Raw genomic sequence first — 27,940 nt, forward strand, 5'->3', positions numbered from 1 at the left:
GCAATAATCCATTTTTTACTAATGGAGTTTTAGCTGTTAAGAAAAATATTTTATCCTTAACTTTAACTGTTTTCAACAATGTATTAATTAAATGTTTTAGCAAAGGTGACTCTTTATCCTTAACTAATAGCTTCGCTTCCCATTTATATATAAATTCTTCTGGACAAGATTCTTTTATTTTATCCATTTCAATTTTAACCCATGCTGTTTTTCCACCCTCTCGATAAAAGGATGAAATAAAACTCATTTGTGCTGCCAGATAGTAATTTTTAAAATTTGGTAATTGCAATCCACCTAATTCAAATTTCCATGTTAATTTTTCCAGAGACACTCTTGGCATTTTACCTTTCCAAAGAAAATTCCTCACAGTTTTGTTCAATTCTTGAAAAAATTTATTTGGCAAAGGTATAGGCAGTGTTGAAAATAAATACTGTATCCTCGGAAAAATATTCATCTTAATACAATTCACTCTCCCTATCAATGTAATTGGAAGATTCATCCATTTCTTCAGGTCCTCATCTATTTTTTTTATTAGTGGTTTATAATTTAATTTATACAAATTATTTAACTTATTATCTACATTAACTCCTAAAAACTTAATGCCTTCTTTTTGCCATTTAAACTGACTTTCTCTTTTACATTGATCATAATTGCCTTCAACAAGAGGCATTATTTCAGTTTTATCTTTATTAATTTTATATCCTGATACTTTCCCATATTCTTCCAGTCTGAAATATAATTTTCTTAAGGATTCCAATGGTCTAGTAAGACAAATTAAGACATCATCAGCAAATAAAGTAATTTTGTGATCTTCCTGATTAACTTTAAATCCTTTAATATCTAAATCTGCTCTTATTAGCTCTGCCAGAGGTTCAATGGCCAATACAAATAAAGCCGGTGACAAGGGACATCCCTGTCTACTAGATCTTTCCAAATTAAATGATTGAGAAGATTGGCCATTTGTCACCACTTTGGCTTTAGGTTGTTTATAAAGAGCTTTTACCCAGTTAATAAAACCATTTCCTAATCGGTACTTCTCTAATACTTTAAATAAAAAATCCCATTCTAACCTGTCAAACGCTCAATTCCTTTCTTTTCTGTGCTAAATGTAAAATACTTATAAATCTTGCTACATTATCAGATATTTTCCTTTTTTTGACAAATCCAGTTTGGTCATCTTTAACCAGCTTCGGTAAATATTCTGCCAATCTCCTTGCTAAAAGTTTAGCAACTATTTTATAATCTGCATTCAACAATGATATTGGTCTATAAGAAGATGCATTTAAAGGGTCTTTCCCTTTTTTTTAAATTACAGTTATAATTGCCAATGAGAAGGAGTCTGGTAATGTAGAAGTTTTTTCCGCTTGATGTATCACTTCCATAAATAGTGGTAACAACAAATCTTTAAATTTTTTATAGAACTCAGGCGGAAAACCATCTTCCCCTGGAGATTTATTACTTGGTAAAGAATATAATACTTCCTCCACCTCTCTCAAAGTAAAGGAGGCATTTAGTCCCATCTGCTCCTCATTAGAGATTGTTGGTAATTGTATCTTGGATAAAAAATTATTTATCTTAATTTCATCCTTTTCAGATTCAGAATGGTACAGATTAGTGTAGAATTGCTTAAATACCTCATTGATTTCTCTAGGTTTATAAGTAATAATGTTCTGATCTGTTCTAATTGAATTTATTGTTCTTGATATTTGTTCTTCTTTCAGTTGCCATGCCAATACCTTGTGCGCTCTTTCTCCTAATTCATAATATCTTTGGTTAGTTCGTAATATTAGTTTTTCTGTTCTGTGAGTATGTAAAGTATTGTATTGAAATTTTTTATTTGCAAGTTGTGTTTTTTTTGTATCTGAAGAAGTTTTCTGTAGGTCTTTTTCTAATACGGTGATTTCTTTTTCTAATCTTTCAGATTCCTTCCTATAGTCTTTCTTTATCTTAGATGAGTAGCTTATAATTTGGCCTCTCAAATAAGCCTTCATTGCATCCCATACAATAAATTTATCATCCACTGAATTTAAATTTGTCTCCAAATATAATTCAATTTGTCCTCGAATAAAATCACAGAAGTCTTGTCTTTTCAATAATAAAGAGTTGAGTCTCCATCTATACACTGACTGTTCTTTATCTGGCATCGTAATTTTCATTAATAATGGTGAGTGATCCGATAACAATCTAGCCTTGTAATCTATTTGTATTATTCTACCGCTTAATTGAGCTGAAATCAAAAATAGATCTATTCTAGAATATGTATCATGTCTATTGGAATAAAAAGAGTAATCTCTTTCCTTGGGATGGCTTTTCCTCCAAACATCTATTAAATTTAAACTTTCCATTAAATTCAAGGTTGTCTTCGCTGCTCTTGTCCTTGTCGTTGTCCTTGATGATCTATCCATTACTGGATTTAAACAAAAATTGAAATCTCCCCCTATCAATATATTTTCATGTGCTTCCGCTAGATTTAGAAAAGTATCCTGCACAAACTTCTCATCATCTGTATTTGGTGCATATATATTCATTAAAGTCCACAATTCTGAGAAAATTTGACAATGTACAATTATAAATCTACCTACTGGGTCACTTACAATATTTTGTATCTTAATTGGTAGCGTTTTCTTAAATAGGATAGCAACCCCTCTTGCTTTTGAGTTAAAAGAAGATGCGACCATAGTTCCTACCCAATCTCTCTTTAACTTTTGATGCTCTTTTTCCGTTAGATGTGTTTCTTGCAAGAAAGCTATATCTACTTCCAATTTTTTCATCTGTGTTAAAATTCTCTTCCTTTTTATCGGTCCATTTAACCCATTCACATTATAGCTTAAAAAATTTAATGTGTTATCCATTCATTCCTTTTTTTTTTCGTTTCCTTACCTTGATACCTCTTCCGGTATTTACATTGTGCCGTATTTCAGTGTGCTCCCCTCCATAGTCCAGGTATAAAAACAGAAAAGAAATAAGAAAGATAGAGAAATAGACCCTCCCTCTAATGTTGTTAATAAATAGATTAGCAACATTACCCCCCTCTATTATACGAGGTGTGGTCCGCACCACACTTGTGCCCATGATTATGGTGGAGCATCCACATTCTCCAACCCCCCCGATATATCAAGTACTTCTAAAAATTAACAATCCTTAATACAGTTAATCCCCTCTATAGTATACAGATATTATTAATAATCAATCATTCATGAATCTTCTTAAGCATTTCTCGATGGCAATTCTTCCGCATACTCTTCTGCTTTGACAAAGTCTTTAAAAAATTTATTTTCTCCAGTGTTGATCATAATCTTCAAAGTAGCCGGATGCAGTAAAATAAACCTATAGCCTTTCTTCCATAGAACATTTTTTGCCTTATTAAATTCTTTTTTTCTGCTCAACAAGGCATTACTGATGTCTGGGTAAAAGATTATTTTAGTATCTTCATATTCTATTGGTTTTCCCTCTCTTATATTATTCCCGACTGTTTTGAAAACCAATTCTCGATCTTGGTATCTTAAAAATTTAATCAACACAGATCTTGGCTTTTGATTAGCCGAGGGTTTCGGTCTTAGAGCCCTATGTGCTCTTTCTATTTCCATTGGACCTTGTTTATCTATTCCCAGAGTGGTCCCTATCCAATCTTGAAAAAAGTTAATTGGGTCTTCCCCCTCCACTCCCTCTGGCAAACCAACAATTTTAACATTATTTCTCCTGCTATAGTTTTCCAAGGCCTCCAACTTCTCCGCCGTCTTTTTACTTTCAATTGCTGCTGCAGTAATACTGTCTTCATTTTTTTCCACTCTAGATTTTAACATTTCATTTTCCATTTGCATATTATCCACTTTATTTGTCACTGTTTGAAATTTCTCCTCCATTTTTTTCAAAGCCTTATGAAATTTCTTGTTATCTCTCCTCATTAATTTGTTATCTCCTTCAATTTTCTTGAGCCTGTTAATAATTTCTTGAAGCATCGTTTTCATATTAGTCTCTGTATCTTCTGCTAGTGGAGTCTCCCGTTACCTCATCATCACTCGAGTCCGAAACTCCAGACAAAACAGACAAAACATCAGCAGCCTCTCGGCAAACAGTGGGCTTTTTTGATAACTCACGGCGACTCCCTCGTATTTTGACCCGAGTCAAAGAGCGCTTGCTGGGAGTAGTAGATTCCAGCTTCATACCGGAACCCTCCCCAGACTCACCGCCTGCCGAGGGGTCACCAAATCTAGTCCCCTGTTCCATCAGAGCTGTGGGCCTTCCTTCGATTTTTTTTGCTTGATTCTTTTGCTTGCTTCTGTGGCAGTTGTACTCCTCCTTTTACTTTCTTGGAAGGCATCTGTACGTTCTGTATTCTTTCTGATTTTATTTAAAGTACTTGATTCCTTTAGTTCGTCTTTTTTTAGCAGTTTAGGGCTTTGTTTTCGGGAGTGCTGAAAAGTTATGTCTTCTCAGCCAAGCATTGGACACGCCCCCCCCCCCCCTCAGAAACAGGCCCCTTGGCTCACAATGTCCATGCCAAAGATGATGCCATGACTTCAGTCTGAAGAAGGGCCACGACCCAAAAACGTCACTCATTCTGTTTCTCCAGAGATGCTACATAACCCGCTGAGTTACTCCAGTACTTTGTATCTATCTTCGGCATCAGGGATAAGGCAGATTTAAGCATTGTCTTTGATAGTTCAGTATTAATAGATTGCAATGTATAGCTTTATTGTTACTGTCTAGCCTCCAACCCTGGTAAATTATTTGTTTTTTAACAAAAATAAATTTTGGCTATTTACTCATCATTTCTTAAGCTATATATGGAATGCAATTTTCTGAATGCTGTTCTTTGAGCAAGAGTAATGTAAATGTTCGAACATTCTGAGTGATCTTGCATGATTTTGATTGATTGATGAATTATTTTTCATCAGCAGCAACACTAGAATTTGTAGAAAAACTGAAAGGGGATTTGCTGGCAAAGGTTGAAATACTCGGAAAAGAACTACCTCTAAATACACTGGATGAACTAATTGACTTGTTCGGTGGTCCTGACTATGTGGCTGAGGTAATTTATTAAGACTGCTCATGGCTGAAGTTGCCTTTGCTTTTGCTCTATGTGATTACTTGCTCTGGTACCAGAACACACAACCCCAGAATGTACACTACTCACCTGCAATGACAGCAAGACTATAGATGATTTGCTTGGGAGGAGAAAATGTATTGCATTTTCTGTTCCTGTCACTCTCTGATACTGCAAAATGGACAGCATTATGTTTGGGCATCATGTCCTTCACAGTAGCACAGGGCGGCACAGTGGTGCAGCATGAGAGCTCCTGCCTCATAGCTCCAGAGACCCGGGTTCGATCTTGTCTACAGCTGCTGGCTGTGCAGAGTTTGTACGTTCTCCCTGAGACTGCGTGAGTTTTCTCCGGGTGCTCCAGTTTCCTCCCACATTCCAAAGACGTGCTGATTTGTAGATTATTTGGCTTCTGTAAATTGCCCCTACTGTGTAGGATATGAAAGTGGGATAACATAGAACTAATGTAAGGGGGATCAATGGTCAACGTGCACTTGGTGAGCCCAAGGGGCCTGTTTCCACACTGTATCTCTGAACTCTAACACAAACCAGCAGGTCATTATTCATTACTAGTCCTTCATACAGACACTTACCGACACCAATAATTAATCAATATTTTCAAGAAAGGAGTTTTCCCCCTTTTGGTATCTTTTTTTATTAGCTGTTCGGCGAGATTGAAAGAGCAGCCATTTAACTAACCTGTCGTCGATACACAATCAGTTGGATCACTGAAAAGCAATCAGGTCCAGGATTCCAAGCTGATGTCTGTCTTTCCTTTCCCACTCCAAAGACGTACAGGTATGTAGGTTAATTGGCTGGGTAAATGTAAAAATTGTCCCTAGTGGGTGTAGGATAGTGTTAATATACGGGGATCGCTGGGCGGCACGGACTTGGAGGGCCGAAAGGGCCTGTTTCCAGCTGTATGTATATGATATGATATGATGATTGATGCTGATGTCTACTGCTTCAGCTGTGTGTCTTGGCTACCTGTTGTCATAAGTGGATGAGTTTATGGATTGGATGGAGAATTAGAGACACTTTATGTAAAGTTAACTCATGGCATTTGGTTTCTCATTCAAATGTTCAGTCCATAATATATACCAGTGGCATTGAAAACAACCGGAAAAGGTTGTGAACGGTGGTGGAGACTCAAACAGCTAACTTTAGGAGAAGGCTCCAAGAAATATCCCCATTCTTCATGGGTCCCCATCATTTCAGAAGCCAGTCTCCAGCCAATTCAGTTACAGCTGAGCAGCCAAGGAGAAAGGACCAGACAACAGCCCATACTCAAGAAGGCCTAAACAGTGCCTCCAGTCAAGCTGTTTCAGTTTGGTTATGACACTGGCATTCACCTGACGATGACCCAGGCATTAATGTAAGAAAATAACTGCAGTGCTGGTACAAATCGAAGGTATTTATTCACAAAATGCTGGAGTAACTCAGCAGGTCAGGCAGCATCTCAGAAGAGAAAGAATGGGTGATGTTCTTCAGACATTAATAATCATAGTAACCCTGTGGGTAAAGCAGGACAAGTTCATACCGACAAACTGTGCAACAATCCAGTCAGTCCCAGTCGCACTTGTTTATCCCTTAGCCCTGCAGATCATGTTCCATTAGTTAAATATGGGTTCTGGGAATGTGTGATCTTATTAGCATTTACTGTATGTGTAAATCGTTAATTTTAATAGATGACTGGAAGAAAGGGACGTGTTGTTCGCAAACCAGATGGCTCAGTTTGTTACGAGTCCAGAGCAGAACAAAACCTGTCCATTGACCACGTAAATTTAAAGGAAAAGGAGCGATTCATGAACGGGGATAAGGTAGGTTTGGTTCTCACTGTCTATATCAGTAAATAGATATCCATCGAGCTACATGGTGAAGAGGAGCCTGACCCAACTTGCTTCAGTGGCAGGGTGGCACAGTGGGGGCGGCACGGTGATGCAGCGGTAGAGTTGCTGCCTTACAGGCAGAAGCAGGTTCAATCCTGACTACGGGTACAATCTGTACGGAGTTTGTACCTTCTCCCCGTGACTTCGTGGGGGTTTTTCCAACATCTCCGGTTTCCTCGCACACTCCAAAGATGTACAGGTTTGTAGGGTAATTTGGCTTCGGTAAAAAATAATTGTCCCCAATGTGCAGGTTAGTGCAAGGTACGGAGATCACTGGTCGGCGCAGCCTTGAGCCGAAGGGCATGTTCTCGCGCTGTATCTTTAAACTAAACTAAACCAGCCTAGTGTACCCCCTCATTGTTAACCATACCACAACCTGCACATTCAGGAAATGTCTCAGTGCCCATTGATGCGGTGTATAGGTTGTTCTGGTGAAGTTGCTATTATAGGGAGGGTACCATATATATATAACAGTTGATAACAGTACATGTGAGTAAGTTAATAAATATTCTTTTACATCTGTCAAGTTGGTGGCCATCATCTCCGAAGCAGCCAGTTCAGGAATTTCACTGCAGGCTGACAAAAGAATAAGGAACCAGCGGAGGAGAGTGCATATGACCTTGGAATTGCCTTGGAGTGCAGACCGTGCGATTCAGCAGTTTGGTAAGGCGTGCTCACACTTGGCTATCTATAGCGGTAACAAGCTCCATTATCAACAAATGTAATCGTTTTCATTTTTATGCTTAAAACCAAAGACATTTATTTCTGAAATAGGTATTAATTATCCTTGTGCACCATTAGTAAGTAGCAATTTGGATCAAAAAAAGTTTTTCTCAGGTGGTAAGATATCCAGGGTTAAAGTCTGTCCAAGTTAAAAAGATTATCCGTGGGCCAGAGATTAGTAGTTTACCAGCAACAACCCTGACATTTGTAATCCTTGTTTATCCTAATTAAGTAAACTCTTAATAAAAGTTTTATTCCATTTTTGTGGTTCAAGGAGAATACATATTGTTACATTCTGATGTCCACATGTAATTCCTGGTTAAGAACATAAAAACTAGGAGCAGGAGTTGGTTGTATGACCCTTAAGCATTGGCCTCATCTCCACTTTAACGCCAAATAGCCAATGTTCTTCGTTCTTTAACATTACCCATGGAGAGCCAGAACCTTTTGGCATTAGTTAGTAAATGTATGAGAGTTAACACATCAAATACTAACCTTTAAAGCAATTTGTGATCAGTGTTATCCCAAGGTATGAATGCAATTTAATTTATGATTCTTGCATAAACTTCATTTACATTATCTTTTTCAGGTCGTACTCATAGGTCAAATCAGGTGTCGGCTCCAGAATATATATTCCTCATCTCTGAACTTGCAGGAGAAAGGAGATTTGCCTCAATTGTCGCAAAACGCTTGGAGAGTCTGGTAATATATTTTTTCTACTTCAGTGCATTAATTACCCCTTTGCAGGCGTTCACTTAAAGTTATAAGTGTTTTACAGCTCAGCAAAACTGAAACTGGATCTAAACTAGCGGAAACCATTTTTTAAACATTTTTAATCATGGTGGCGCAGCAGTAGAGTTGCTGCCTCACGTCGCCAGAGATCCGGGTTCGATCCTGACTACGGGTACTGTCTGTACGGAGTTTGTATGTTCTCCCTGTGACCTGCGTGGGTTTTCTCCAGGTGTTCCGGTTTTCTCCCACACTCCAAAGACGTACACATTTGTAGGCTAATTGGCTTCGGTAAAATTGTAAATTGTCCCTAATGTGTGTAGGATAGTCTTAGTGTGCAGGGATCTCTGGTCGATGTGGGCCGAAGGGCCAGTTTCCACGCTGCATCTCTAAACTAAACTAAACTATCATCTCTCATTTAATAACTACGGGCAGATCCTTTCTCTCCTTGAAGTGGCAATCTGCAGTATTCTTCTTATAAAAAAAAGAATTGGTGGCACATTAGTGACTTAGACTGTACCTAAAATAAAGTGCAGAGAAATGTTCATTGTTCTTGTGAGAATTCACCACCAGTGTTTCATATTTTAATCATGTTTCATTATACTTTTCAAATCTATGTTTGGCATCCAATGCCTTTTCTGTAGTTAACTATGCAGATTATTATTTATGAAATCTGCCAACTGTACAAGACTTCCAATCCCTGAATATCACTAGACTGTTTATGAGAGAACTACTCGTTCTTTTTTCCTGCCATCAAATTTTTCTCCCAATGTCTGTGCCGAACATGATGCCAATTTAAACTAATCTCCTCTGCCTACACTGAGAACATAGAAAAGTACAACGCAGGAATCTAAAAGCTTCTTGAACATCAGTATTGTATCTGCTTCCACCACCATCACCAATGTTAATGCTTTCCAGCACACATCACTCTGTAAAAAATAAACTGCCCTGCGTATGTCCTTTAATGCTTTCCCCCTCTGACCTTAAAGCTATGCCCTCTAGTCTTTGACATTTTCACACAGGGAAAAAACATTTGACTGGCTACATGTGATTAATTTAGAATAAAGAGGTTTCAAGTTCAAAAAGTATTACATCATCGACATTGCTTAAAGATGTTAAAGCTGTTTTTGACAGTATTAGAATTACAAATCTCTTCCTTTGTCAGGGTGCCTTGACACACGGTGATCGGAGGGCCACAGAATCCAGAGACCTCAGCAAATATAATTTTGATAATAAGGTAATATCTTCATTTCACTGCTATAATTTATTTAACACAAGAATGTGTAAATCTGGTTAATGAACCAACCAAGAATTAAGTTTGGGTGTATGTGCTTCAGAGTGATTTTGACGTAATGAGTCCTCGCCCTCCCTTTTTCTTCCTCTGGCTTCACAATTTGTACTAGCTCTATCCTTATCTCTCACCTTTTGCCTTTTCATCTCTGGCCTTTGTTCAACCATCTGTCTATCAACCCCCCCCCCCCCCCCCCCCCCCCTTCATCAGTATCTACCTATCACTTACCAGGCTTTGTTCTGCATTCCCACACTGACCTTTCTGTCCTGGGCCTCCTCTGCTGGCAGAATGAGGCCTGACGAAAATTGGAGGAGCAGCACCTCATATTTCGCTTGGGCAGCTTAAAACCCAGTGGTTTCAATATTTGCTTCTCTAACTTCAAGTAATCCTTGCTTTCCCTCTCTCTCCATCCCGCCCCCGTCCTAGTTCTCCGACCAGTCTGACTGTCCTCCTGATTAAAAGTTTTACATTGTATGCTTCGTTTCTCCTTCCTCTGGATAACAATGATCTATTCTACATTTTTCTTGAACTGCGTCCCCTTTGATGTCCCCTTTGACACCTTGCCCTTCCACATCTCTGTGTCTCCCTCTCCCCTGATTCTCAGTCTGAAGATGGGTCTTGACCCAAAATGTCACGCATTCCTTCTATCCAGAGATGCTGTCTGTCCAACTCCAGCATTTTATGTCGATCTTCGGTGTAAACCAGCTTCTGCAGTTCCTTCCTGCACACTTTGTCCTGTCAGATCTTTCTTCCAGCTTTCTCCCCCCCCCCCCCCCCCACCCACCATAAACCATTTGAAGAAGGGTCCCGACCTGAAACGTCACATTCATGTTCTCCCGAGATGCTGCCTGACCCCCTGAGTTACTCCAGCAATTTTGTCTTTTTTAGTGTTTACAGTGTTCTGTTCAAGCACTATTCTTCATTTTAATCCAGCCAAAGCCTGCGTATTTGCAGAAGCAGGAGCAACATCCAAACCATATCTTAAGCTGCTCTCATGAATCTAGTACCTTGATTGCAAGCAATATTTACGGTGACTTCAGGCTGGGTTACCTTTGTATTGAAATTAACATTCGTGCATGAAAATCAGATGTTGGAAGTTTGAAACAGGAACAGAAAATGCTCGGATGCTTAGGCACCATCTAAGGAGAAAGAGTGGTGAGGGGCTGGCTCTCTCTTCACCCCCCCCCCCCCCCCCACCTGTCCCCTCCCTCTTTTCCCCCTCTCCCCTCGCACTCTTCCCCCCCACTTTCTCTCTCACCACACCCTCACGCTTCCCCTTTCTGTCCTCTCCTTTACCCTCTCCCCCTCCCTCCTCTCTCTCTCTCTTGCTCTCTCTCTCTCTCTCCCTCCTCTCTGATTTTTTTTCCTTAATTGTTGAGACTTGGTACAGGAGAATTTAGGAGGAGTAAAGTTTAAAGATTTTTTAAACAAACTGCTTAAGTCACAAAATTTGGATTCAATTTTCATATCAAATCCATATTGGATGCACAATGTTAAACCAACCTCAGTAACCTCATATTTGAAATTTACTGTGGAATATTATTTTCTGATTACATTTTTCCTTCTTTACAGTATGGAACCAGGGCATTGGATAAAGTTATTAAAACCATATTAGGCCAGGTTGAGAATAAAGTGCAACCACCAAAAGATTATGTTGGAGGCCCAAATATTTTTATTGAAGGTAAAATATTAGTTTGAGATTTGCATGTAGCGTTAACCGTCCATTAACATTTAATCAAATACAAGTTTTTTAATATTCAAAAATGCATTATTTAGAAACATGCTTGTTAACACATCAGTATTTGTAAACGATGATTTACATCAAAAATAAAGTCTGCATCATAAAGCAATGAAGACATTATCTTTATGTTAATAACATCTGGCTTTCTCTAAAATTTGATGTTCAGCCAAGAAATTATCACGTAGCATATCTTTTGCAGATATGAGGATGGGATTGATGGCTGTGGGAATATTCTGCAGGGAAAACCGCTATGGATATGTAAATGTGGAGAAAGGTGAGAAATAAATATATGATTTTGAATCTCTGCTTGAGTGATGTTATACATACAGATCTTATTTACATTTTTACATAAAACCTTAATATTTTTTAAGAGTCTATGGTTGATCATGGTTGGGGATGTACTGTTCAAAAACCCAACGGTTGCAGGGAAGAAGTTGTTCTTGAACCTGAAGGTCATGGTTCTCAAGCCCTTGTACCTTCTTCCCGATGATTGTAATGAGCTGTCACTCTCTTCCCCTCCCCCTTCCCAGTTCTCCCTCTATCTTCCTGTCTCCACCTATATCCTTCCTTTGTCCCGCCCCCCCTGACATCAGTCTGAAGAAGGGTCTCGACCCGAAATGTCGCCCATACCTTCTCTCCTGAGATGCTGCCTGACCTACTGAGTTACTCCAGCATTTTGTGAAATAAATACCTTCGATTTGTACCAGCATCTGCAGTTATTTTCTTACCCTACATTGTAATGAGCTGAGTGCATGGCTAGGGTGGTGCAGTCTTTGGTAATATTAGCTGCCTTTTTGAGGAAGTATTTGGTTGGTGTTGATGTAATTTACTAAGAAATAAGATTTGAACTAAGACGTTGTAATCTTTTACATCTTAATAATAATCTTCCTCCATAGAACTAAAATACTTTAATTAGGCAGTAATTTGTATTATTTTCCACAATATCAATTATTTGGAGACAGATACTAACACATGAAGGAGACACTATCATATGAAACTTCTGAAAATGTACATGCTGATTGACTGAGAAACATCTGCCAGCTTCTAGGCATTCTTCTTCCCCAAATGTTCCCAGCATCCCCACTACTAACAAAGTTATCTCCAAACACCTCTCGTGGCCATCAAAGCTCTTCCTTTTCTCAACCTCCCTATTTCCTCCAGATTTGTGGCAACAATGGGGTTAATTCCAAACTCTGAGACTTCCAGACAATCTGAGAGATTCAATATGGACCAATTTGTAAAGAAGCTTGCTCTATTGTTTTAGCAAAGAGGCGATTTAAAATCTGTAATGAAACTATGCTGACAGGCTTTTTATTTTTGCTTTCAGACTGCAGCATCACAAAATTCCTGAATCGGATTCTTGGACTCGAGGTTCACAAGCAAAATGCACTTTTTCAATATTTTACCGACACATTTGATTATCTTATTGAGAAGGACAAAAAAGAAGGAAAATATGACATGGGAATTCTAGGTATGAAGAAGAGTTTATTAACACAAAGGTTTTACCCAAAATTTTCTAACTTTCCTCACACTTTACATCCATATGTTGTGACAAGTTGGTAAAGTTTGACAAATCAAATTGATCTATATATGTTGCACCAATCTAATTTAATATTAATCATTTAAATTACATTTCTTCCATGAAAATGGTGACATGCATGTGAATCGCTTGTGTTTTGAGATTGAATAAACCAGCAAAGCTTTGTCAATTCAATCACAATTAACCAATATAAATAGAATACATTGCACTTAATACTGGAATAACAGAAAATCATCTACAAGCAACCAAAACTGATTAAGTCCAACCATTCTTTCCATATTGGGAACATTAAAAACTCAGTGGTAACTTATCCAGCAGAGGCAATGCTGCTATCTGCTGTGCATTCATGACCAATTTTTCAGTCTCTATTCCTGCCTTCACCATTCAGCTACATACAGACCCTCAACATTTGGATAAGACATTTGGAGACTAGATAGCGTTTGTTGATCTTTATATTGCCTTCAGGACAAGTCAAAAGTTAGTGTTTGATTGTCAAATGTACCGGCAATAGAATAATGAGATTCCTACTTGTTGCAGCTTTACAGGCCTATTCACACAATAACACACATATAAATGTGCGTTCATAAGTCACAGGAGCAGAATTAGGCCATTTGGCCCATTGTGTCTGCTCCGCCATTCAATCATGGCTGATCTATCTTTCCTTCTCAATCTCATTCTGCATTCTCCATGTAACCACACCCTTACAATTCAAGAACCTCTCAATCTCCGCTTCAAAAATCCCCAATCACTTGGCCAATGCCAATAATCAGTAATGCACTAAAGCAACAGTTAGTAATACACAGTAACCAGATTATAATAGTGCAAAACCAAAGTATGCAGTGCAACCAAGGTAAAATCTATAGTTAATCATGGTTGGTGTTGTACAGTGTTGAAAAGCCTGATGGCTGCTGAGAAGAAGCTGTTCTTGAACCTGAAGGTCATGGTTCTCAGCCTCCTGTACCTTCTTCCAAATGATTGGAGTGAGCCGAGAACGTGGCCAGGGTAGTGCGGTCTTTGATGATATTGGCTGTCTTTTTGAGGGAGTGTCTCATAGATTCCCTGAAAGGTGGGGAGGTTAGTACCCATGACGGACCAGGCAAAGTCCACCACTTTCTGCAGCCTCCTTCGTTCTGGGGCATTCAAACTACCGAAATAGGCCGTGATGCAACCCGTCAGTATGCTCTGTACTGTGTAGTTCGGCAACATACCGATCCTCCTCAATTTTCTAAGGAAATAGAGGCGCTGATGAGTTTTCCTTGTGATTTACATGTTAAGTTTAGTGCATTGAATGTACATGGCTACTTTTATTGAGTATTTTTGTCCCATTTGATCAGATCTAGCTCCAGGAGTGGAAGAGATATATGAAGAACAGCAAGAAGTATTCTTAACACCAGGGCATCCACAGGATGGGCAAGTGGTGCTCTATAAGGTAAATCATGCTTCTGTTGATCTAAAAGCACAAGCCATTTTTCAGATTTGCTCCTTTGCTCTTGTCAATTGCTCTTGGCAAATTATATACTTGAAACAGTTCCATAAATTAAATGAGTAGACCTTTTTTCTCACCAAGCAAAAAGTGCAGATCTGCATATGCTTGACCACCCAAGTAAAACAGAAAATGATGGAAATGCTCAGTAGGCCAGGAAACGTCAGTGGGGAGAGAAACAGTTCCGGCTTTGTTATTTAAATAATTTATCTGAAATATTAACTCCGGTTCAGGCACCTGATGTTCCCTGACCTGAATATTTCCAGAATTTGCTATTTTTATTGTGTAATATAGTGAAAGGCTTGGATAGAGTGGATGTGGAGAGGATGTTTCCATGAGGCCAGAGCACCAGAATAAAAGGACATATCTTTAGAAAGGAGATGAGAAGGAATTTCTTTAATCAAAGGGTGGTGATTACGTGGAATTTATTGCCACAGAAGGCTGTGGAGGCCAAGTCAATGGATAGTTTTACGGCAGAGATTGATAGATTCTTGAGTAGTACGGGTGTCTGGGGTTATGTGGATAAGGCAGGAGCATGGAGTTGAGAGGGAAAGATATGATTTGCCATACAGTCATACCAAAAAAACAACAAAAAACACAACCACATAAAAATTTAACATAAACATCCATCACAGCGGCTCCTCCACATTCCTCACTGTGATGGAAGGCAATAAAGTCTTATCTTCTTTCCTCCTATTTCTCCCGCGGTCGGGGGAGTCGAACCATCCGCAGTCGGGGTGATTGAAGCTCCCGCAGCCGGCGATCGAAGCTCGCACGTCGGGGCGATCGAAGCTCCCGTGATCGGGGTGGTCGAAGCTCCTGCAGCTTGAAGCTCCCAAAGCCGGTCCCTAACCAAGGGACCGCGAGCTCCACGATGTTAAAGTCCACAGGGTCCCGCAGTTGGAGCTTCCGATGTCGATCCCTGGCAAAGGGACCGCCAGCTCCAAGATGTTAATTCCGCAGGCACCTGCGGTTGGAGCTCCCACGGTCGATCCCCAGCAAGAGGCCGCCAGCTCCACGATGTTAGGCCGCAGTGCAGGCGGAGATACGATAAGGAAAAGGGCACATTTCCGTTGAGGAAAGAGATAAAAAGAGTTTCGCCCACATAATACACAATTAAAGTTACACCAAAAAATTTAACTACAGACTAAAAAACAACAGAGAGAAAGAGAGTCCCTGAGCGTTAATTACAGGGAAAAATATCATCATTTTCAGAGAAAAGAAAAAATTTGAGCAGTTGCTGACATTAAACATTGAACAAACCAACTTGTTTCGTCATCTTTTAAGAGTTGATCCATCGAAGCATGAACGTGTTTCATTCACTGTTTATGTGTGTCTTAAAAAGACACAAAATGCTGGAATACCTCAGCAGGTCAGGCAGTCTGACCCACTGAGTTAGTCCAGCACTTTATTTCAATAAACCAGCATCTAGAGTTCCATGTGTCCAGATTTCTCTCTTGTAGGTTTTTAACATGTTAACTCTTTCTGACTCTCTGGAACTGGTTCATCATTCCTTTGAAAACCTTCAAGGCATGGGCAGACATTTACTTGCTAAAAATACTGAATTGGTAATAGTCTTAAACAAAACTCAAATCAGAAATAGTTTGTTTATATAGGTTCTTTCTTTTCATTTGTGAGAATGTTGATTGAATAGTTGTGTTTAACATTACAAATACATGAGTTAGAAGCAGCAGCCCCTTCAGTCTGCTTTGGCATTTAGTGACATCATGGCTGATTGATTGTAACCTCAGTTACAATGCTTGCATTCCAGTCTTCTCTGAGTAACTTTTCATCTTTTGCTCATCAAGATTCTATCTTCCACCACCCTTAAATATGTAAAGAGATTTACAAAGACTCAGATTTTCCGCATCTTTGTCTGAAATTGGCAGTGCCTTATTTGTAAAACACAATTCTACATTCTCCCACCAGAGGAACCGTCCTCTACACTTACGATCTCTCATCGTCATGCATGTTTCATTCATTTCCCTCTGACTCCTTGAGATTCCAATGGTAAATGTTTCCAAAGCCTCCGCATGCTTCCTGTAACGGGATGACCAGAACTGCACACAGCACTCCAAATTCATATAACCAAAGTCCAATAAAGCTGGAACATGACTTACTGACTCTTATACTCAATGCCCAAACGATGAAGACAAGCGTACCATACAACACTAATTGTGTTGATCACCTTCAAGGAAATGTGGATTTGGAGCCCAAGATCCCTCTGTGTATCCATGCAGTTCAGGATCTTGCCATTAACTATAGATTCTCTCCTTACATTTGACCTGCCAAAGTGCAACACCTTACAATTTTCAGATTAACCTCCATCTGCCGTTTCTGTAGCTGATTATCTTCCGCTGCATATATTTTCAATGCCTTCCTCGCTGTCTGCAACTCCACCAATTTGTCTCGTGTCTGCTAATTGATTTAATGTAAACCTCAGACTGTAAATATTTGTGATGAATTGCAGTTAATTGATTTTGCTTTATGCAGATAAGTGTGGATCGAGGCATGCCCTGGGAAGAGGCTTATAAGAAGTCACTCGCCCTGACTGGAGACAATGATGGCTTTTACATTTCACACAAGGTGAGTAGCACATTTTGTCTCTTCATTACCTTGTGCCGTATAACTAAGACTTTTCAGCCAAGTGAGTTACAGGTGCTGAGATGTGATTTCTATCTGAAGCATAGATTCAGTGTGGGAGAGTAAAGAACAGGTCAACTCAGCTGCCTTGTATTTAAAACACACTCTTTTGCTGCAAGATTATTTCTATTTTTAAAAATGGCCTTTCAGTGTTTGTTTAAATCAAGTCCACTTTCTGCGAGGCTTTAAAATAAAACTTTAAAAGTTTTAGTCTTTATTCCGTCATTGAGAGGAGCTACTCTCAATCAACAGCAAAATGATGGAAGATAGTGTGTGATGGTAACATCAAAGGCCCTCACGCTGCTGTTCCTGCTCACTGATGCCCCATTTGGGTTTTACCAGAACCACTCTACTTCAGACTTCATCATAGCATCGATACAGAGGTGAATTTCAGAGATGAGGATAATTGGCTCCGACACTGGGCACCATTTGACTGAGGAGACGCTTCAAGAAGCTCTGCTAAAAAAGAAATGGAAGGCCGTCACAGAGCTAATACTCCAGTGGTTGGAGTCGTACCTCACGCAGAGGAAGATGGTTGTCATTGTCAATCATCTCAGACCCCAGGCATCATTGCAATAGTTCTTTGGGGGCTGTTCTAGGCCTAACCACTTTCAATGGTTTCATCGGAGACCCTCCTTTCATTATAAGTTCAGCAGTGGGACAGTCCAGTCCTGCACAAAGCAAGACCTGGAGAATGTTCTGGCATGGGCCTATAAGTGGCAATTAATACATATGTCACATAAGTTTCTGACATTGACCATTTCTGACAAGAGACGGTCGAACCATGATCCCTTGACATATCATGGTGCATTACTATTGCAGTGTGCCCCACCATCAGTGTCCTGGGATCATCATTAACCAACAGCTCAGTTGGATCAGGCACATGAGTATCCATCTCAAGATCACAAGAGTAGGCCGGAGATCCTCCAGCAAGCGGTTCACCCCCTGACACCAGCAGGGGCCTCTCCATTCTCTACAAAGTGCAAGTCAGATGTGTGATGGGATGCGTTCGCATGAAGCTCCTTATGTGGGAGAAAGCATCCCATATGATTGACACCCAACTACTACCCTAAACATGAATTCCCTCCATCGCTGGCTTTCAATGGCTGCAGTGTGTATCACACACAAAACACCCTGCCATTGCTAGCCTTGGCTACCTTGACTATACCAAACAAGGTTCTCAAACACATGGGAACACCATGACCAGTAGGCACTCCATCATGTTGCACATCAACCTGATTTGGAAGGATATTGTTGGTTCTTCATCGTTACTGGTGCAAATCCTGGAATTGCCTACAGCGCTGCTGTGAATATCCACACTAGAGGATCAGCAGTGACTGGAGAAGGAAGCAAACCACCCTATTCTCATGGGAAGTGATGGGTAATACATGCTGACTTGTCAATAATGCCAAATCCCCCAAGTTGAATAAAATATATATATTTTTAAACACTTCCTGCAAACAATAGAATAATGTGGCTACAAACTAGTCAGAGGATGGGACTGGAGCCATTAATTCATGACACCATTCTACAGACTGCAAATTCATGAGATCTGTTGGGGCTGGACAGGTTAGCAATATCTTCCATCTAATTCCATCCTGCTCTCTTGCCTTCACCAATTCCCACAATGTTGACGATGGAGTTACTAAGATGCCTGATTGTAGCAACGCTGACCAGTGGACTCACTGAAGCAAATATTTATTTCCAGGGTCGTCTTGTGAGTGGCTTTCAGATGTTTCTTCAAGGAATATTGGTTAGCGTGTTCACTGCCCAGAAAGTATGGAAGAGCAAATAACATGGTTGTGTTGGGATGTATTTATAGTACAATGCTTGAAATTTTAAAGCGTTTTTATCGAGTAAAATGTACTCAATTTCTAATTCTTCAAACATACTACCTTGGAACTTCTTTCTTACTAATTGCTTTTCTGTTACAGCTTAGAGGGAATGAGCCTTTTGCACTTTTGGCTGAGCAAATTACTGTGAAGAATTACGCGTTGTACAAACCAAATATTGGAAAACAAACCCAACCAGAAAGTTTTGATAACTTGCGAAGGAAATACAAAAAAGTAAGTATTATAATGACACGGTTTATATTCGTTTAGAGATGCAGCGTGGAAACAGAGTCGTCGGCCCAGCAATCACCCCGCCGACCAGCGATCACCCATATATTATGTTTGATCCTACATAGTAGAGACAATTTGCAGAAGCCTCCGGTTAACGTACAAAACGGCACGTCTTTGGAATGTGGGAGGAAACCAGAGCACCTAGAGAAAACCCACACGGTTACAGGGCAAACGTACAAACTGCATACAGACAGCACCCATAGTCAGGATCGAACCAGGGTCTCTGGCGCTGAAAGCAGCAACTCTACCACTGCGCCACCGTGCCGCATCAATTCTGGTGTATTGACTACAAACACAAAACAATGAAGACCATTGAATCTTCCTCATTACTTAGTGTACGTGCATGCTAACATTCTATGATTTCTGTGCAAGGACCCCTGATCTGTTTGTACTGTGACATTTTGTAGTCCCACTCTGATTAAATAATAATTTGCCTTTTGATTTTTCCGTAACCTCTCATTTCCCACTATATTCTCCACTTCAAAATTTCTTGTCCACTCACTTAGATATCGGTATTTCCTTGCAGGCGTTTTGTGTCCTCATAGCTAGCTAACCCTCACCCACCCCCGCCTCTTTGTACAACCAGCAAATCTGACTGCAATACACACGGTCCAGGGATGTATGTCTTGCTTTGAAACAACAAGATTGACTGATACAGTAATGTATGCCAGGTTGAATGGAAAGGTGGACTGAAATGGCATCTCCATTACCACGGTTGATTAGAATGGAATCAGTCCTTTCTAATCATAAGAGTGGGATTGTCCTTACATTGGAAGAGAAGATAACATTTTTTTATTGGTATTTATTGATTTATTTTGTCTATTTAAGGTCAAAGCAGAAGAGGCCAAAGAATTTTGGGAAAACCTGTATCATTTTGCTTTCCAGAATTGCTGTCATGCAGCTTGGTAAGACTTTGTCGCTGAATGACTTCAGCGATTTCCCTTGTATAAGAATCCCTCTGAAGCTTAATATAGCTGATTGGTAAAACTGCGAGTGGATCAAATATTTTGAGATGCCCATCATGGCGATATGTTACATTACAACAATTAGAGTCTTTTAAAAGTAACTAGATGTTATAGTGTGCAAGAATGGAGTTCTGTATAGAACATTGCCATTGTTCTTTATATGTGAAACAATTTTAATTTTTGTAAAAGAATGTTTCAAATACATTGTGGATGTGTATTGTTGACACTTCCTATTTGTAGTGGAACTGTGGTAACAGATTTATAAATCTCTGAGGAGGAATTTCCAGAGAGTGGCAAATCTGTGGAATTCATTACCACAAACGGCACCGGAGGCCAAGTCAATAGGTATTTTTAAAGCAGAGATTGATGGGTTCTTAATTTGTAAGGGCATCAAAGATTACGGGGAGAAGGCAAAAAATTGGGGGTGAAAAGGGAAAATAGATCAAATGGCAGAGCAGACTTGAGGGGCCAAATGCCTAATTCTGCTCCTGTGTTTTATTGTCTAAAACTGGAGTGTCTCATTGACGTTATCTGAGCTTTTAGCAAAGGTACATCTAGCTTTGGAAAACCAAATCACCACAACCAAATTGCTGCCTTGTAGGATATTTTAACCCATCATCTATCTTCCTGAGTGGAAGAAAATAACTGCAGATGCTGGTACAAATCGAAGGTATTTATTCACAAAATGCTGGAGTAACTCAGCAGGTCCGGCAGCATCTCGGGAGAGAAGGAATGGGTGACGTTTCAGGTCGAGACCCTTCTTCTATCTTCCTGATATACCCTGTCCGAAAGGGTGCAGGAAAATAACTGCAGATGCTGGTACAAATCGAAGGTATCACAAAATGCTGGAGTAACTCCTCCTGCTCTTAAATATACTTGGACTATCTCCGACATCTCCCTACCGTTTCTGGACCTCACCATCTCCATCACAGGAGACAGACTAGTGACTGACATCTACTACAAACCCACTGACTCCCACAGCTATCTGGACTACACCTCTTCCCACCTTGACTCCTGCAGAAAATCTATCCCCTACTCCCAATTCCTCCGTCTATGCCGCATCTGCGCCCGGGATGAGGTGTTCCACACTAGGGCATCAGAGATGTTCTCATTCTTCAGGAAACGGGCTTCCCCTCTTCCATTATAGATGAGGCTCTCACCAGGGCATCCTCTATATCCGCTCTTGCTCCCCCTCCCCCATTCGTAACAAGGACAGAATCCCCCTTGTCCTCACCTTTCACCCCATCAGCCAGCGTATCCAACAAATCATCCTCCAACATTTCTGTCACCTCCAACGGGACCCCACTACTGGCCACATCTTCCCATCTCCTCCCCTTTCTGCATTCTGCAGAGACCGTTCCCTCCGTAACTCCCTGGTCCACTCGTCCCTTCCTACCCAAACCACGCCCTCCCCGGGCACTTTCCCCTGCAACCGCAAGAGATGCAACACCTGTCCCTTTACCTCCCCCCTCAACTCCATCCAAGGACCCAAACAGTCTTTCCAGGTGAGACAGAGGTTCACCTGCACCTCCTCCAACCTCATCTATTGTATCCGCTGCGCTAGATGTCAATTTCTCCACATTGGTGAGACCAAACGCAGGCTCGGCGATCGTTTCGCTCAACACCTTCGCTCAGTCCGCCTTAACCAACCTGATCTACCGGTGGCTGAGCACTTCAACTCCCCCCTCCCACTCCCAGTCTGATCTTTCTGTCATGGGCCTCCTCCAGTGCCATAGTGAGGCCCACAGGAAATTGGAGGAACAGCACCTCATATTTCGCTTGGGCAGCTTGCAGCCCAACGGTATGAACATTGACTTCTCCAACTTTAGATAGTTCCTCTGTCTTTCTCTTTTTCCCCCCTTCCCTTCCCAGTTCTCCCACTGTCTTCCTGTCTCCACCTATATCCTTTCTTTGTCCCGCCACCCTGACATCAGTCTGAGGAGGGGTCTCGACCCGAAACGTCACCCATTCCCTCTCCCAGATGCAGCCTGATCTGCTGAGTTACTCCAGCATTTTGTGATACTGTCGGAAAGGGTTGTTGATGTTTGTACGCTACAATATTACAACTTTTCATTGGTGTATTTGTTCCTTTATTTCTTTAATTTTCCTTTTTTAATGAATATTGATATTCATTTTATTAGATGATGTTGACTCTACATAGCAATATATTTTCCCACTAATTTCAAATTTACCTGTATAATAAGCAAATCAAAAGGGGCTGAATTGAATTATAGTGGCTGAATTTATGACTACCAACCCCATAGTTACTACATCTTTACTCTGGATGTGAGTAGCTTTCGGATCGCTGGTCGGCGCGGACTCGGTGGGTATCTCTCAATTAAACTCAACTAAAATTTGCCGGTAAATGATTATCTGGAAATGAAACCACCTTATTACTCTCCGTGCTGGTATTGCCATTCCTGATTTGAACTCCTCATCTTATAGATCTAATGGATGTAGAGGAACACATTGTGTTCAACATCAGAACATGGAGGTATCTTTTCAGGTCTTTTTTTTTTGTCTTTTAACTGAGTTATAAATTAATTTAATCAGTTAAAATACGGCATACAGAAATGTCATTGTTTTCAAGTCACCTCTTAAAGGGCTTGCAGTTTGGGGTGGGACATGACAATTTTAATGCCCCTTGAAAACTACAGAATAGGAAGGTAAATGCAAGAAAAGCACAGGACTGAAGTAAGTATTCACGTGTCCCCATATCTTTTCCAGGAATGGGAAGTGTAAGATAGTGCAACAGGGGAAAGACTGCTTTCAAGGCATGCGACTCCGACGTTACTACATGTTGTGTGGAGCTCTATTACGGGTTTGGAACAAAGTGGGAAACATTATGTCCGAAGTTACGAGTTCCAGTCACTTGCAAATTGTGCGTCTCAAAACCAAGGAGCAGAAAAAGCAAGTTGGTAAGTAAAAGTTTTATTTTTCTCATAAATATTGTTCTAACGGGTGCTCAGTAGAGAAAATTGTTCTTTCAACTTGCCCCTAGGTGGAGCAGTTAATCTTAATTTTAGCTGTTCATAGAAACATAGAAAATAGGTGCAGGAGTAGGCCATTTGGCCTTGTGGGCTAACCAGTCAGCAGAAAGACAATACATGATTACAATCAATCCATTTACAGTGTATTGATACATGATAAGGGAATATCATGTGTAAAGTTTAGTGTGAGGTAAAGCCAGCAAAGTCTGGTCAAGGATAGTCTAAGGGACATCAAAGAGGTAGATAGTAGTTCAGCACTGCTCTCTGATTGTGGTAGGATCATTCAGTTGCCTGATAACAGCTGGGAAGAAACTGTCCCTGAATCTGGTGGATGACGATGTTGATTTATTTTTATTTGCCAGTCTTGGCTTTCCCAACAAGGCACTTGTCAAGCCTCTTCTGTGGCCACATATTACACCCACATTCATTTCCTTGATGAACGGCAGTGAATCATTTGGCGATTGCCTGAGTTTTCTCCATCCTAGCCCTCAAATTTGAACTTATGGGTTCATGCTGATAATCCATTATTGTACTTGGGTAGAGAATTAAACATTTCTTATCCTGCCACAGAGAACATGCTCTAATTGAGACACAGAGTGCTGGAGTAACTCAACGGGTCAGGCAGCCTATCTGTTGGACATGAATAGAAGACATTTCAGGTCAGTACCCTTGAAGATTTGCTTCAGCCAAGGTCCTGACTTGCATTGTCACGTATCCAGGTCTTCCAAAGATGCTATCTGACCCAATGAGTTACTCCAGCACTTTGCGTCTTTTTTTGCAATTACTTGTTATAATTGAACACTTAGGAATCAGAATGCTACTCCCTCAGTCTTAAATAGTTTGTGGAGATGTAATCAACCTTAAGATTGTACAGACCTCAAAGCCACATATATGAAAAGTATCAAGCAACCAAATTTACATCATTAGAGAATGGAAACTGTGCTATTATAAATTACCAGTTAAGAACTTCATCTTCTGATAAAGAATTGACCTGCCATGATAGTAGTTCTCTAATCTGGGCTAACTCTCTTTCTGGCAATTTTTTTACAGGAATAAAGATTCCTGAAGCCTGTGTCTATAATGTCATTGAAGAGCTAAAGAAAATGGATTTTGCAGTAAAGAAAAAACAGGAGGAAAACCGACTGGCAAACCAGGTACTGCAGATGTGTCAGAGCAAACCACCAGCCAGTTTACCTGTGGCACAATCGTTTCACACCAATGTTCAGAGTTTATCAGATACTTTTGACCCTGTCAGTGTTTTACAGGAGTTATTAGGGTATGATTACGATCAATATGGGGAACAGGAACAAATGCCAAGTCAAGATCGACAAAGTGTTATTCAGTTTGGGCCAACTTCACATTTCTGGGAAGCTGGCTGAATAACAAAAGACTGTCGTGCTGCTATGCTAAAGTGCCTGCCTCAAGTCAAAGTCCTACTTACCATTTTGACATGCAGGCTGAAAGTTGACCATGTCATAGATTTCCCCCTTCAACGACACTGCCTGCACGTAAAGATCACCACTGGGACAAAACTCTTCTTCAGTCGTGTGAGTTTTGAAGGTACATCTCTTCAACCTTTGAATCTTTGACGTGGCATTATTAAGAGCTGACATCTTTCTTCGCTTCTCTTCCCCACTGCATGTTGGTACCGGTATTGTAATCAACAGCACACGTGTTGGATTAACACGTGTGTAAGGGATGATCCTCGGCAGGGAATTTGCACAGTCAAAAGTCTACAAGAAGGGAGATTTGTACAAAGCTAACAGGTAATAGGATTCAGTGGTTGAAAGTGTGTCCTAACTCAGCGAACGAAAGCCAGCTTCCCCAGCACGCTCCATGACACTTGGAAACCTGCTAGAAAAGCTGTATTTCTGAGGAACAGTTCCATTGTCTCTGCTGTCGAGTAACTGCTGTTCAGCGCACCTTTTACATAACACTTTTCTAAGGGGCTTAACTAAGCACTTAACAGCAGTGCGATTAGTGTAGTGAATTATTCCTGTAGTATTAATATGTTTAACAAAGTGCAACGTTGCAGTGTACAACTATATGACTGTAAATATAAACTCCATTATCTTTTAAAAAGATTGCAACAGGTTTTATACCATACCTAGTCTGGGAACCGCGGTGATATTTTTCGTATCTCCACATTTATCATAAAGATTGTAAATTTGTTTCTAAATTATATATATTTTAAGCATGTAATATAAATATATGTTGTGGAAAACAGCAAGACATGATCAATATCTCCAGAGTCATGGACTCTCCCTGACCTGTAGATACTAGTCATGCCACCTGCTGACTGACATGAACTCTTCAGCTGGAAAGGAACAACTATGCAATAGCTTATAGAAAGCGCTGGTTAAATTTTTGTTATATGCTTACATATGTTCCCCTTGTAATATTCACACTGATACATCATTCTTCTGAAGACCCACTCCAAATAAATGGAAGTTTACAACCCTCATATTACTTTTGGAATTAGAAGGATGAACATGGGTTGTTTTCTCTGCAACTTACTTATCCATGTGGGAGAGAAATTGTTATCTGATGAGAGATGGCCTTCTAATCGAAAGTACTTAAAGCATAATTGGATTGACAAGAGTGTGAGTTCTGGCAGACTGGGAAATCTTTTAACTTGTTTTTATTCCTCTTCAAAATAAAGTGAGATTTTATGTTATTTAATTTACTTCCTTAAATTTTACCTATCACTTTCTTATTTCTTTTATCACACAGCTCTTGGCTGCACTATCTTGTGAACTTTTGGTCAAAAAATGCCATAGAAAGTTCTTTGTTATCTCTCTTTCCTCACTGGCAGTGCCACTATAGAGCTTGTTTGAGTTCACAGACTCTAAGCTGGAAGATTTATATAAAAAAATCTGTTGCTCATGTTTTGATGTCAGTATTGGTATTGTAAACCTACCAATCCATTTGGAGTGACCCAAAGATTAGTTTTTTGAAAGTCAGGTAGATTGCCACATTTGAAGTTCCTTTCACTGTGCAGTCTTTCAGAACTGGGAGTAATCAACAGGGGCTAGAAACATCTCAATGCTTCAGTAATTCTTCAGTTGACTTTAATCTAACACTTACAACACTTGTTCAGATACTGTAAAGTTATCATGATCCACTGGGTATAGAGTGGAAACAGATGTACTCAGAATTGTAGATTTAAATCCGTCTGACACAATATTAGCACCATAGCTGCCTACAGTTTTTTGGTTAAACTGGCATGAAGTACAATAAGCATATAGTAAAATCTTCAGGATTATAATAAAGCAATGGGTCCAGTCCTAGCTGCCTACAAATATATCTTCTCCCCCCCCTTGATTACTCTCGAGTTCTGATGGTCGTAAATTAAAGCAAATAGAAACTTTCTATGAAGCATATTAAGTGGATCATGGTATTAGTGCTTAAGAAAGCCTGGGAAGTTGGGTGAGACTAGGATCATCTATAGATAGAATACACAGTGCAAATAGTGACCTTTAACTGTGGAAAGCGACAACTGTGAACAGCTTGTTTCAGTTTGTCAGAAAGCTTCATGTAACAGCCGTTGTGCCTCGGTGAACTAAAGAGCACCTCTAATGGCCGGCCAGTCATGTGGCAGTGATACTGCTGTTGCTTGATCAGGGAAAACATTGGACAAGTTCATGAGAGGTTGAAGCATCAAACTAGATATGTTGCATTTGATACGAAGGTCACTATTATTTTATATTTAATGGATCAAAAATAGATTATATGACATTTTCTTTGACCTATGTAATCAATTGTAAGCATAAAGCCCAGAAGATCATTGTCGACATCCTCTAAGCTTCAGTGCACTTTGAAGCTCGACATTAGTTGGTTAATAACCACAGGCTTGGTTCCATTTGCTTGTTTGGCACATAGAAAGGAACATCTAATGTAGCTCATGTGTATGTGGCAGGGAGCTAGATGGTGGAAAGGGGAAGATGTATGTAATGTGTTCTGACAAGAAGCACCTGACTATAGAAGTTCCATTAAGTAATTGTTGACTAATTTTTTTAAGAATCAGGGACTGCTGTAAAGCTTTAAAAATGCTTTGATCTGCCATGAGAAATTTTGGATGCACTGCAATATCAGAAACTTGAGAATCTTGTTATAGTGCCCTTCTATTACAACTTTCACCGAGTATTTAACCAGGATAGAACACATACCAAAGCATTCACCTTCTATTAAGTTACCTGCTATAAAACCTCTTTGCCTCAGGAACTGATCCAATGGCCCTTTTCTATCTTTTTTATCAGGGTTGTCTGCATGAATTAAGATTCATGTTGCTTTTTGTTCGTTAAACAGTAGATTTTGACTTTTTTACATAAATTATTTTGTTAACCGATATGGTTCTATTGATTGTAGCTATTGTATATGCTGTGGGTATCTGTAAACAATGCAAGCACTTTGCCTACTTACAATTTACTGGGTTACCTTTGTTTTCTATTTGTATTTATAAATGTAGGAAATGAAGCAGTATATGTGTAAAAAAAATTATCAAAATGTGCCTTAAAATAATTATTCTTAATTTTCTACTTTCAAGGAAGGAATATAGTAGCATGCTTTCGTTTTTATGATAAATAAAAAAACTACAATTATCTTTTTTTACAAATTGCAGTTCACTGTCTCCAAATATGTGCTTATTGTTAGCAATAATTTTTCTGTAATGTTTTAAGAGAATAGTCTGTCTATCAGATATATAACATTTGCTTTTCTAGTACCAATACCTTGCCAAATCTCACAAGACAGTTGCACTACACATCTATGTATCCAAAA

General features: G+C 39.8%; 1 protein-coding gene across 1 annotated transcript; it reads left to right on the top strand.

Annotated features, from left to right (window-relative positions):
• Nucleotides 1-5,608: 5,608 nt before the first annotated feature.
• LOC144607348 (protein strawberry notch homolog 2-like) lies at nucleotides 5,609-27,940 on the top strand. The gene is made up of 14 exons (XM_078424115.1): nucleotides 5,609-5,842; nucleotides 6,733-6,864; nucleotides 7,461-7,596; nucleotides 8,246-8,358; nucleotides 9,551-9,622; nucleotides 11,249-11,357; nucleotides 11,584-11,691; nucleotides 12,745-12,888; nucleotides 14,292-14,386; nucleotides 16,934-17,026; nucleotides 19,018-19,149; nucleotides 20,035-20,111; nucleotides 22,899-23,089; nucleotides 24,212-27,940. The coding sequence occupies exons 2-14, from the start codon at nucleotides 6,733-6,735 to the stop codon at nucleotides 24,538-24,540; spliced, it is 1,731 nt and encodes a 576-aa protein (XP_078280241.1). The 5' UTR covers nucleotides 5,609-5,842; the 3' UTR covers nucleotides 24,541-27,940.

This window comes from Rhinoraja longicauda, chromosome 28, assembly GCF_053455715.1.
Source record: "Rhinoraja longicauda isolate Sanriku21f chromosome 28, sRhiLon1.1, whole genome shotgun sequence".
NCBI lineage: Eukaryota > Metazoa > Chordata > Chondrichthyes > Rajiformes > Arhynchobatidae > Rhinoraja > Rhinoraja longicauda.